At 49.8% G+C, this 11,685-nt stretch overlaps 4 protein-coding genes across 4 annotated transcripts; 3 read left to right on the top strand and 1 right to left on the bottom strand.

Moving 5' to 3' along the window:
• Positions 1-794: 794 nt before the first annotated feature.
• On the top strand, positions 795-2,099 carry LCP9604111_3510 (rRNA-binding endoribonuclease; the record flags this gene model as incomplete). The annotated part of the gene is made up of 2 exons (XM_039071107.1): positions 795-1,529; positions 1,584-2,099. The coding sequence occupies 2 exons, from the start codon at positions 795-797 to the stop codon at positions 2,097-2,099; spliced, it is 1,251 nt and encodes a 416-aa protein (XP_038930777.1).
• Positions 2,100-3,589: 1,490 nt separating this feature from the next.
• On the top strand, positions 3,590-5,035 carry sen2 (tRNA splicing endonuclease subunit SEN2; the record flags this gene model as incomplete). The annotated part of the gene is made up of 1 exon (XM_039071105.1): positions 3,590-5,035. One exon carries the CDS (start codon positions 3,590-3,592, stop codon positions 5,033-5,035), a length of 1,446 nt encoding a protein of 481 aa, XP_038930776.1.
• A 421-nt stretch (positions 5,036-5,456) lies between these two features.
• LCP9604111_3508 (chromatin-binding protein RAD9) lies at positions 5,457-9,749 on the top strand (the record flags this gene model as incomplete). The annotated part of the gene is made up of 2 exons (XM_039071104.1): positions 5,457-5,516; positions 5,571-9,749. 2 exons carry the CDS (start codon positions 5,457-5,459, stop codon positions 9,747-9,749), a joined length of 4,239 nt encoding a protein of 1,412 aa, XP_038930775.1.
• Positions 9,750-9,912: 163 nt separating this feature from the next.
• Positions 9,913-11,194, bottom strand: LCP9604111_3507 (lipid-binding SYLF domain-containing protein; the record flags this gene model as incomplete). Its single annotated transcript, XM_039071103.1, has 3 exons — positions 9,913-10,935; positions 10,992-11,089; positions 11,152-11,194. 3 exons carry the CDS (start codon positions 11,192-11,194, stop codon positions 9,913-9,915), a joined length of 1,164 nt encoding a protein of 387 aa, XP_038930774.1.
• Between the last annotated feature and the right edge of the window lie 491 nt (positions 11,195-11,685).

Below are 11,685 nucleotides of genomic sequence, written 5' to 3'. Positions count from 1 at the left end.
TTCCACAAGGACCTTCCGGATTTTGGTTGAGTCTGCAGGTTGAAACATGCAACGTCCCTATTATAGGGAATATTAAATCTCCACAGAGAGACGTATATAATTTGAAGTAATAATCTTGGAACTTAGATTGATTAGAAGCTGTTTGCATAGAACCATCGGACATGGTTTCTTTGTTGTAACTTTGATTTAACTACCCTGCTGCAAGAGAAGAACGAATTGGCTTGGCCTTCAAAGCTATTTTGTGCTTACTTTTTGGAGATACTATACTATTTACACAGCCTGGGGAGGAATCGGCAACCAATTGGCCTGGTTTCCAACATGTGCTGGTCTCAAGCTGGCGGTAACTGGGCATTCCCCGATTGAAGAAAGGAAGAAATCCTGCTTCTGCTAAGACATAGAAGGATCTGTTTCTAGATCTTAACCTCCGTTATGCCACGAGATCTCGTCATTGAATCAAAATTGTGTTGGCGTATCTCAAGTCTCGTGGAAAATCGCTTGGCAACATCAGAATTTTGGTCTCCGTTTTAACTGGCCTGCCTTCAACTGAAGATGGAATGTTTGATACTATGATCTGAGTCCCAAATAACTAGAGAATGAATGTATTGTCCAATTGCTTGTTACAGACGAAAGTGCCGTAGATTTGGATAGGCGATAAGATAGACCGATAAGGACGCACAGGCCACCGTTCACAGAGAAATTTCATTTCCACAACTCGGCCAATTCTTTCAAGTCGCCAACGATATCCTCTTTTCTCATTGTCGATCGGTGGAAATAGTCCTCATACACAGGACAAAATGGCAGGCACTACTGCCGAATCCACCAAGGCCGTCCATACAATCGTGCTGGACGCTGGCCCAATTCTCAAGAATACCCCGCCGCTTTCAACCCTCCTTGCCCAGTGCGACGAGATTATCACCACCCCCTCCGTGGTGGCTGAGATCCGCGATCCAGATGCCCGCGCACGTGTCGAGACCCTATACCTGCCTTTCTTGAAGCAGCGATCCCCCACACCCAAGAGCTTCAATATCATCAGCGAATTTGCTCGCAAGACCGGTGACCGTTCTGTTCTCAGTAGAACAGATATTGAGGTCCTCGCCCTTGCGTACGAAATTGAGTGCGAAAAGAATGAAGGAGATTGGCGGTTAAGAAGCGTTCCTGGCCAGAAGAGAATCAATGGAAAGCCACCTGTCAAGGAGGAATCCGAGGAGGCTAAGCCCGAGGATGCGGAGGTAGAAGCCATCACAGATGGAGTCAAGGAGACTACAGTCGCAGACATCCAGGAAGAGATTCCAAAGGAGGAAGAAACCGCTGCAGCGAACGAGGCTGATGAAGTCGCCGAGATTGCGGCCGTGATCGTCGAAGAAGAAGACGAGGACGAAGATCAGGATGCAGAGGATGATGCTGACGACGGAGAATGGATCACACCCTCTAACTATAAAAAGCGTCTTGCTGAGGATGAGTCGGGAACATCGACTCTTACCGCTGCGCCCAAGACAATGCAGGTTGCGACTATGACTACTGATTTCGCCGTAAGTACATCCCACACAACATCTGTCTATTGCCCAATTGCTTATTCTGTATAGTGTCAAAACGTTCTCCTGCAAATGAACCTCAACCTTCTATCTACCACCACCCTCCAGAAGATCCAGCATCTCAGAACCTTCATCAAGCGTTGCCACGCTTGCTTCCTGACCACAAAGGAGATGAACAAGCAGTTCTGTCCTCGCTGTGGCAAGGATACTCTCACTCGTGTCTCATGCACCACCACTGCCAACGGCGCATTCACAATGCACCTGAAGAAGAACATGCAGTGGAACAAGCGCGGCAATGTATACAGCGTTCCCAAGCCAATTGCAGGCAGCTCGAACGGCAAGTGGAAGGGCGGCGGTGGCCAGCGAGGATGGGGCACCGAGCTCGTCCTTGCCGAAGATCAGAAGGAGTATGTCCGCGCCAACCAGGAAGAAGAGCGGCGGCAGCGTCGCGAGCGTGATCTCATGGACCAAGACTACCTGCCCGGTATCTTGACCGGTGAGCGCAACAGGGCTGGTGGCCGTACCAAGGTCGGTGCTGGCCGCAATGTCAACTCGAAGAAGCGCTAAATGTGCTGCGTGTATGATTTTGCATCTTGATTATATGGGCTGGAGTTTTGGGGCATGGAAAGAAAAAGTTCACTTGGTCAATACCGCTGTCATAGTGGTTGTCGGCCTTTTTATGAGGAATGACCATGTCTTGTGATTTACGGTTGAACATAGAATATATAGCCAATCCATAGGGCTCTTTATGAACATTTTAACAAAATCTTTGTTGATTACCTAGATCAGGTATAATATTCTCTAGAATGTCTAGATGAAGCCTCGGATAGGTTATCCAAGGACAGCAAAACAAGTATGGACATCTCAGCCATCCGTTGACCACAAGAAAAACACCATTCGCCAAAACATGGGCTATACCACCCGGTAATTCATTTTCCCCAGTATCGATCAATTTAAGCCTTGACAGGAGTGTCTGGACAATAGCATATTAGTTTGCAGTTCTGCGAAGGCGTAATTCTTGAAGAAGACGTACCGGGCTGCTGGGTGAGGAGAAGGTTGTAACGCTTCTTCAGGGTGACACGGTGACTGAGAAAGAGGTTAGTTTCCATGCTTCAATTGTGCACCATGCAGAACAAATAGCTACTTACCGAGAGTACTTGTCATCGGGGGAGAAGCGAGCGGGGTGGGCAGACTTGGTGACCTCGCCGTTCATGACCTATGATTGCCAAAAATTAGAATCATTGGCCAAAGTTAAACAGTGGCCGAGGAGCCAAATGTGCGCGCGGCAGTCTCCTCGGCGCAAAGATTTCCGTACCTTCTTCAAGGTGTAAACACGCTTGCCAGCGGGATCGAGGGTGTACTGTTCGTCACAAAATTAGTGGCCGATCTCCGAACGGAGCTGAAGATTCGCTCGCTTCGATCGCTTCGAAGTCGCAATGAGACATACCATAAGATGCATTCTGAAGAGAGCGATATTAGTACATGAGAAATGAAGACCACTTGGAACACGAATCGTCAACTTACTTGACGGTATTGATGAATTGTCCTGTGTTAGTACTTGCGTCGGCGATAAGTGGAGGAATTTTTTTCTCGACGATGAAGAGCTCGGACCACCCTGCTTAGTCACGGGGTGCTTTTTAAACGGAGCTTTCGACCGCAAAATTTCCTTTTTCTCTCGCACTTGAGCAGAAAAGAGAATAATCTCTCTAGAATTACCCTTGAGCTCTGTTAATGTACAGAGCCATGGTTATTCTTTACTAATTGGCACTTGATTCAGGTTGTTCATACATACAGAGACTTCTAGGTAAGATGATCCTCAGCTCTTCTACACTCTCCAGCACATCCTTCACCTTCGGTGATGACACCATTTATTTAGCCCAGGCAGGCGGCACTTTTGATTTCTAGTTGCCTGTCGATGATCCGCTGAATTGACTACAACGGTATCTGAGAAGATATTACCATGACGATTGATTCACTCGCATGTTTCGGCACAGTTCGCTAACCTCGAATTTTGTGTTTAGTGCTTTGAATATTATCTTCCAGTAGCGGTTTCCAGGATGGCCACTCCAGTAACCAGCGTGGACAAGCCTGTGGCTATCGAGTCAGGGCCTGCATCAGATGCACGTCCGCCTCGTGCACCTCGACCTCCTAGGCCAAACTTCAGACAGATTCACCAGTTTCCTCTTCCGGTCAATGTACATCATGTTCCTCCTGTAATTCCTCATAACCCTCTTTCTCTTATAAGTGTTGTTCTCTCGTACCTCACATTCCTTATCTCCCCGCCTCGTCAAGAAGTCTACTCGGCCTACTTCGACAAAGCCACCTCCTCTATCCATGTCACGGATGAGAGGTCCATTAATGCCTTATGGCAGATGGGATTTTTCGGCAAGGGTAGTCTCAGTCGAAGTGAACCCAGCTGGCTGGCGCGAGAGAAAAAACGAAGAGGGTTACATAATGGGAAGACCAGCGAGGAAATGACAAGACTGCGACGAACAGAACGTCGTGAACTGAAGCTAGAGCGTGCCCGGATGGAGAAGCTGGCCATTGAAGAAAGACTGAAGGCGGAGGCGGCTGCTAGGGAATCTGCTCCTTCTGAGCCTCTTGACCAAGGTCTCCAATCAACACCCACCGACGATACGACTAATGGCACAGCGGCTACAACGGAGAAGTTCTCCTTGAAGAAGGCAAAAGAAGCACGCGCGCTGGAGGCACGGCAGGCGCGGGAATTGGCTGCGCAAAATGAGACTCTTGCTGAACAAAACCAACGCGAGACTTCGTCTAACAGCAAATCCGTGCGCTTCTCACCCATCGTACAAAAGAAAGAATTCCTATCCAACTCGCCCTCGTCACTACAGTTGCCTGACTCCGTCGTCGACAGCCTCGATTTAGATGACTTTGCAAATGAGGAGCATCTTCAACTCTCCAATGAAGAGGCGTTCTTCCTTGTCTACTCGCTTGGAGCATTGCAAATCTACGATTCACCCTTGAAATCCGGGGAAGCCCAACCAACCTCGCCAACCACCACCCCTGCCCTCCTCCGACAGTTCTGCCACCACTCCTTCCAACCCGCTCGTGACGGCTCCGCATCCCTCCAACCTGATGATCCCTTCCTGATCTCCTACGCCGTCTACCACCACTTCCGGTCCCTCGGGTGGGTTATCCGCTCCGGTGTCAAATTCGGAACCGATTACCTGCTCTACAACCGCGGACCGGTCTTCTCCCACGCCGAGTTCGCAGTCATCGTCATTCCTTCCTACAATCACCCATACTGGTCCGAAACGGAAGAACGGAAGAACTACACAGCAGAGAAGCAGGCGAGGAGTTGGTGGTGGATGCACTGCGTCAGCCGTGTACAGGCCCAGGTGTTGAAGAGCTTGGTCGTCTGCTATGTCGAAGTTCCTCCGCCAGCTGCTTCGGTTGATGATATTGGGGCGCTGTTTGGTCAATACAAGGTGCGCGAGTTCCTCGTCAAGAGATGGATTCCGAACCGCACTCGTGATTGATTGTCTTAGTTTCTTCTTGGGTTTGTCCCGTCAAGGCTGGGGATGTTTAGGGCTTCAGATACCCTCTCTGTAAATATGCTGTATTGTCCATGACTTCACAAATGTATTATGATTGCATAATGACCCATGAAATTATGTCTCATCCTAGATTATTTCCAAGACAATTAGTAAATTATTTAGTTCAAATAATCAGAGCACAGTGCCATTGAGAGTGAGTGTCTATGGTACTCTCTCATGGCGCTAGTCTATAAATGGTAATATTACTTCAAGACACGTGATACGCGTTTCGCGTTCTGACGCCTCCATTTGCATTTGCATTTATGTAACGCATTCGAAGTGTCAAGCTGCGTTAAAACAAAATATACGGATACAGCTTCCCGTATCAAGACATACTAGACTTCCCTGACCGTATGTCGTCAAAATGGAAACCCAGGACGATAGCATCGACCTTGCAAAGTTGCAACGCGACGCGTTGGGGCTAGTATGTAACGACCCTGCAGCGTCCCTCTCATTGGACTAACTCCGACATCCCCAGGAGCACGATCCGTACCTTTCCAGATCTACACAAAAAGGTAACGAGCCGAATCACACTCTTTGTTACACATCCCACAAAGTCAACGGTGCTTCCAATGGTGACGGAGTGTGCAACGGCCAACAGTTACCTCCGAAAACACCATCAAACCCAGCGAGCCTTGTGCACCAATACCGACCCTCTTTGTATCGACCTCGTCAGCATGAACCACGCACAATGATGTTCAATAAAAGTGGCAATGAACCGGGCATCGTACCAGGATCGCAATTCGGCAACATGAGCTCCGCTCCTGGGGATACCCAGGTCATCTCTCAGTCAGTGTACGACAAGATTATCAGACAAAATGGGGAGTCCATGCAACAAGATTATACACAAACGGGAGCCGATGGAGCGACATTGAGAACACTGTATGAGGGGGACAGTGGCCATATCGACCTGCTTTCCGAACTGGACACCGTGCACCACGGAACGAACCTCTCCCAAGATGACGATGACAACGACGACGGGAGCAATTCCGATCCGAACGAGTCTTCTCCAATGGCTTATGCACCCGATTTATTCCCCGAATCGCAACGATTCCTAGCAGAAACACCCGGAACAGTGGTGAAAAAAAATGAGGCGGGTGGGACAGCAGAGACCCCGAGCATCTCGCGGAATCCCCTGGCTAGTGGCATCGAGTCAAGTGGTGGGCTTCTTGGGCTGAGCCAGGTTTTCGGAGCTACCCAGGCCCCGTCGTCTCCCATTGTCCACGGCCTGCAGACGGAGCTTGTATCGGATCGCCCGTCGCCCAATATCCCAATTCAATCCGCTCGTGTTGTCAATGGTATCTCGTCGCCTTTGATGGGCTTGCCGGTTCAGTTCACGAGAGACTCATCCGAACCGAATATGAACTATATATCGATGAAGGAATCGCAGAAAAGGCGCGATAAGACTTTGGGGGAGAGGTTGACTCGGTCGGCCGACAATATCCAGTCGGACCAGAGTGACAAGGAATTCTATAAAGAGTCGAGCTTTATAGAACGTGCACGACGACAGCGAGAGATTGACGAGGAAGCTGCGGCTCAATTCGCCGGGTTGAGTGCTCCTGCCAGATCTACATCCAATCTCTCCGCCAGACTACGGACTCCCTCCGAGCAGCCCGGTGAACAACAAGACCAGGAAATGATAGAAGCTGTTGCCAGCGAGGAAGAAACCGAACAAGAGGAAGATATGCAAGTGCCCAGGTCACAAGAGCCTCCTCAATCTTCAGCCGAAGAAGATAAAGAGAACTACGAGGGGCCTCCAATGGATACTGCTGCTGCCGCCGCCGCCGCTGCCAGTGCCCACGATCGACTATCTCAGGTACTTGGGTTTGAGCCGATTCTCTCCCCATCTCGCATGCGAGTAGACGAGCAACCGGATGATGGCATAGCTCATGGAGGCTCTGGTAGTCAGCCGAACGGTGCTACAAGTTCTTCCCAGGCCATGGTGAAAGACTCTCAACCATCACCTCAGTCATCGGCAAAGCTCATAGAACCCGAAATTACTAGGAAAATTACTCATCGGTCGCCTTCGCGTTCGCATATGAATTCTCCTACTCGAGACCTTCCCTCCTCTCCCTGCTCGCGACCACAATCAAGACATTCGAACAGCCATACTCAGAGAAATGGCTCCGTATCAAATGAATATGCCATCCAACATGTTCAGACTACTGCTCTTAACGAGAATATACCAACATACTCTAGCAACCCCTCGGAGCAGCAACATCTAAACTCATCGCATTCCAGGGTGGAAGCGGGAACTTCGGGCAACTCATCATCGATGCCATCCCGTGTGGCTGAGACACCTATGAATCAACGTCTTAAGCATCTCGGTGACATGGCTCGATTGACGAGTATCCCAGAAACAAGTCCCAGTCACTCCCAGTGCAATTCCGTGGCTGGGTCCAATGGTGATGGACTCAATAATGAAGACGACGATCTTCCACCTATGTTGTTCAATGAAGTCCCCAGTATTCGAAATAATCATATCCGCCCAGCCGGGGCAAGGGCACTCTCTTCGCCTCTCAAAAAGCTGTTGTCCAGTCCGGGCGGAGGCCAACGCAGGGCTTTGACAGAAATTGCGGGAGATCTTTCCCCGCAGGTCGGGGCTGGAGGATTTGATATGGGTATTGGAATTTTCACTGCTGAGGATCGAGAATTCAAAGCCCTGATCGATGGATCGCCGACTCGACCGAAGAAAAAACGGCGTGGCAACGATGGCTCGAGTTACATTGCCTCCGACCCTATCATACCTTTCACCCCTCGCACACAGCCCCCAAAATCCGTTGCACCTATTCGAGCAACACAAGAACGACCGGCTCCCATTCCTGAAGTTCCAGATTCGGATGATGTGCCTTTAGTGCAACTCCCCGAAAAAGCCGTACGAAGGCAATCAAAGCCCCCGCGACGAGCCCCTGAGAATGTTTGGGAAATCGAGAGATCGCCTGAGCAGCCCTTCCGCCAGAGATCAAGAATTGGCAAGACTTCTACCTCGATGTCTACGCAAGGGAAGTATGTCTCAGAAAAGAGATCAGTACCCCCACCAAAGGTTGTCGTTCATAGTCGACCACCACCTCCATCGTCAGAGCTCACTGAGGTTTCATCAACAATTGCCTCGGATGATATAATTGAGTCAGAGGCGTACAGTGTCGATGACTCGCCGACTACGCCTCGACCATCTCACACCTTATCGGAAAACACCGTGGTCGCTCCAAGTCAGGTTCTTTCTGTCTGGATGGGTCAGAAACGCGCATACTATCCAGCGACATGCTTTGGGACACCGCTAGGTGTATCACAGGTTAAATACTCTGTGAGGTTTGAGGACAGTCTTCCTATTGAGGTACCGAAGGGTGCCGTTAAGAGATTTGAGCTTCGCGTCGGAGACGCTGTCAAGATCGAGATGGATAATATTCCAAAGGTCACTCATGTCGTTCGGGGATTCGACGACAAGCTTACTAAAGAAGAGTTGGCTAAAGCCGCTGACGATGGCCTCTATCCTATAACCGACATTTACGGTCATACCACTATCATAGTCGGTCCCAAGCAACGCAAAAGTCTGCCAAATGGAGGGATGGGCAACGGCGAGAATGTGATTAAAGTACCTATATCTCGTGTCTATCTTGATACTATCCTGTGGAATCAACTGAAAGATCGCGCGTTCACATATCGCCCGGCGCCTGTTCAACAAGAGAGCATGGTCCATACCCCATCCGAAAGGTCATCCGCGCCTGCTTCACCCAGTTGTCGCTTGTCCCGCAGCCTTCACCAAGGTAGCGGAATCTTTGCTGGTATGGTGTTTGCCGTATCTTACAGGGAGGATGAAGCATCCAAAAATCGTGTGACCAGGTTAATCGTCGACAATGGCGGCACTGTATTACATGATGGATTTACTGAGTTATTCGAGCCTTCAACAATTGTTTCTGTTGATACTCCCATCAAAGGTGGAGCCAAGGATGCAGGTATCAATAGCAAGGGTCTCCGACTTACAGCTCTTGCTGAGGAAGTCGGCTTTGCTTGTTTAATTGCCGATACCTATTCTCGGCGAGAAAAATACATGCAAGCACTGGCATTGAACCTCCCATGCCTGTCCGGGCGGTGGGTAGAGGACTGCATCGCCCAAGGTCGCGTCCTTGACTGGGATATCTACCTCCTCCCAGCCGGCGACTCAATGTACCTCAATGGAGCGACAAAATCTAGAGTCATGGCTCCCAACCCTCCATCCACAGCCCGCCTCACCGAAACCATCTCCGCACGAAAAAAGTTGCTCGCAGGGCAATCGGTGCTCGTTGTCATGGGCCGTGGGAAGGTCGAGGAAAAGAGGAAAGCCTACATCTTCCTGACTTACGCCCTAGGGGCTTCCCGGGTTGAGCGTGTTCCTGATCTCGGCACGGCCAGCGCATTAATAGACTCGCAGTCTGATGCCGGTCTGTCGACGGACTGGGACTGGATCTATGTTGACGATGCAGATCAAGCTGCTGCAAAGTCGATGTTGACACCCAAACCGCAGACGCCGAGAATTCACTTGTTCCATGGGAAGAAGCGTAAGAGGTCGATTGCATCGTCCACTCCTACACCCCCTAATGAGCCAAAATGTACCGCGAGGGTTGTCGGTAATGAGTTTGTTTGCCAAAGTTTGATTTTAGGTCGCTTGTTTGAGGAGTGATTCCTTATCTTAGCTATTGATACCATAGTATATCGTATCTAGTCTTTAATGGAACTATTTAGACTCACATTTACCTACAAATAAATGTATTCAAAATCAACAGGACGAAACTCATTTGGTATCTCTATTCTCGAAGGAAGCCAATACAACGTTATTTGAGTAATCAGCGAGTCATACCAGGAGTGGTCTCTGTGGTGTCAGATAGCCGCTCAGTAGCAGGGATAGGCTCCGGGATACCTGGCTCACGAGAGGTATCGTGCATGTCTCCAACTGCCGGCTCTTTGCCTTTGAGTGATCGTTGACTCGGCTCTACAGCCAAATCATGCTCGGCTGTAGATATAGGCTCTGGTGCATTTGACGTAGGTGCATCGTGGGTGTTGGATATTTCAGGGTCTCCAGCTGCTTCCTCTGTAGCTAGCTCAGTGCCTGGCTTACTTTCAGTAGCCGGTGTTGTCTCCTGATCTTCTCGCTCAGGGGATACACTTTGGGAATCTCCGACGGGTGGTTCCGCTGTTCCAGGTGTCTGCTCTGCGCTTGACTCGACAGCTGCTAACTGATTATCCCCAGACGCCAAGATACCCTGTGATTGCCCGTCGGGTGGTTGCATAGAAGCCTGGGGATTTTGTTCGCCCGACTGCTCGATGCCCTCCGGGGCTGGTTCCACAGGTCCTTCGACACGGAAGAAGTCCCCGTTCAAAACCTTGATGAGGGCTTCCGCTTCAGGTGGTGGTGGAATCGATCCGCTCAGCAGCTCCTTTGCTCGGATTTCCCGCCCATACAACTTTTTGTTTGCATCTGCTCGCTCTCCAAGAACACCACCCTCGACTGTAAGACCGCCGTATAATCCACGGGTCTTAGAGTAGGCGAACACCCCAGTTGCGCCCTTCGTACCCACTACTCCCCCAGCCTCGGCACTACGACCAATAGGCCCGACGGCCATAGATATATTCCCACCAAGAGTCAAGTTTCCCGCCTGCATGAATGTCTTCACTGCTGCATCGGTAGTCAGAACGAACACGAAATCGGTCAATTCTGCGCCAAATTGACCACCGGCGCCGACGCCGCCCATTGCCATGGCTGACGGGGCGGACCAACTGCCATCTGGGAGACGGGCGACAATCAGTCCCGAGCCAAAGCGTATTGAGCCCAGGAATCCAAGTCTGAGCGCTGTGAAGACGGCGATTCCCTAGCATAGAATGAGTCGGGTCTGTTTGGGTCGTTTCACGGTAGGATATCTCTTACCTTGGCTCCTACGAATATCTTACGTGGGATTTTTCCATCGATCTTGAGTTTCGGGTTGGTGAAGGATTCGAGAATCGCAGCGGCCTTTTTGCACTCGCCTGTGGAACATGGTCAGCCTAGAGTCAGCTATGTGGGGTAGCAGTAGCACGGAGGATGATACTAGATAGTGAGGCAGGCAACGGGCTGTGCAACGGGTTCTTCATGGCATGTATCTTTTCTCTCGCTTTGTGATGTGCTTTGCAACAAGATGTCTACGTCTACGCAAATTTAAGTGATGTTGTTCTCACAAGGTCGTATATCAGGGGTTGGCGTTTAACTTAAATTGCGCACGGACGTTTCACGAGGTTGGTATATTTCGCGATTGTACGGAGTTACAGGAGTGGACATGGAGTTTCACAGGTTCATCGGATTTCTAAGTAATTCTATGCATAATTTAGAGGTTCACACCTCTATCTGGCAAAATGTTAGCTATGTTACACTGAATTGATTCGGAAGAATGAAACTGCCAAGTATCAAGGGCCTCGTATGATGAAACATGTAGCGAGATATATCTATTATGTTACCTAACCCATATCCAATGACCCAGAGACATAGTCATAGTGGAATCACGAATCCCAATGTTTATGTGCGGCTTGATGAATTACAAATTATGTAGTTTGCTTGGTAGATCATCCAGGGAGGGTTTATGCAAGAT

The sequence above is a fragment of the Penicillium roqueforti genome (genome assembly GCF_015533775.1).
Source record: "Penicillium roqueforti strain LCP96 04111 chromosome Unknown scaffold_05, whole genome shotgun sequence".
NCBI lineage: Eukaryota > Fungi > Ascomycota > Eurotiomycetes > Eurotiales > Aspergillaceae > Penicillium > Penicillium roqueforti.
This window is presented reverse-complemented; position numbering and strand designations above follow the sequence as displayed.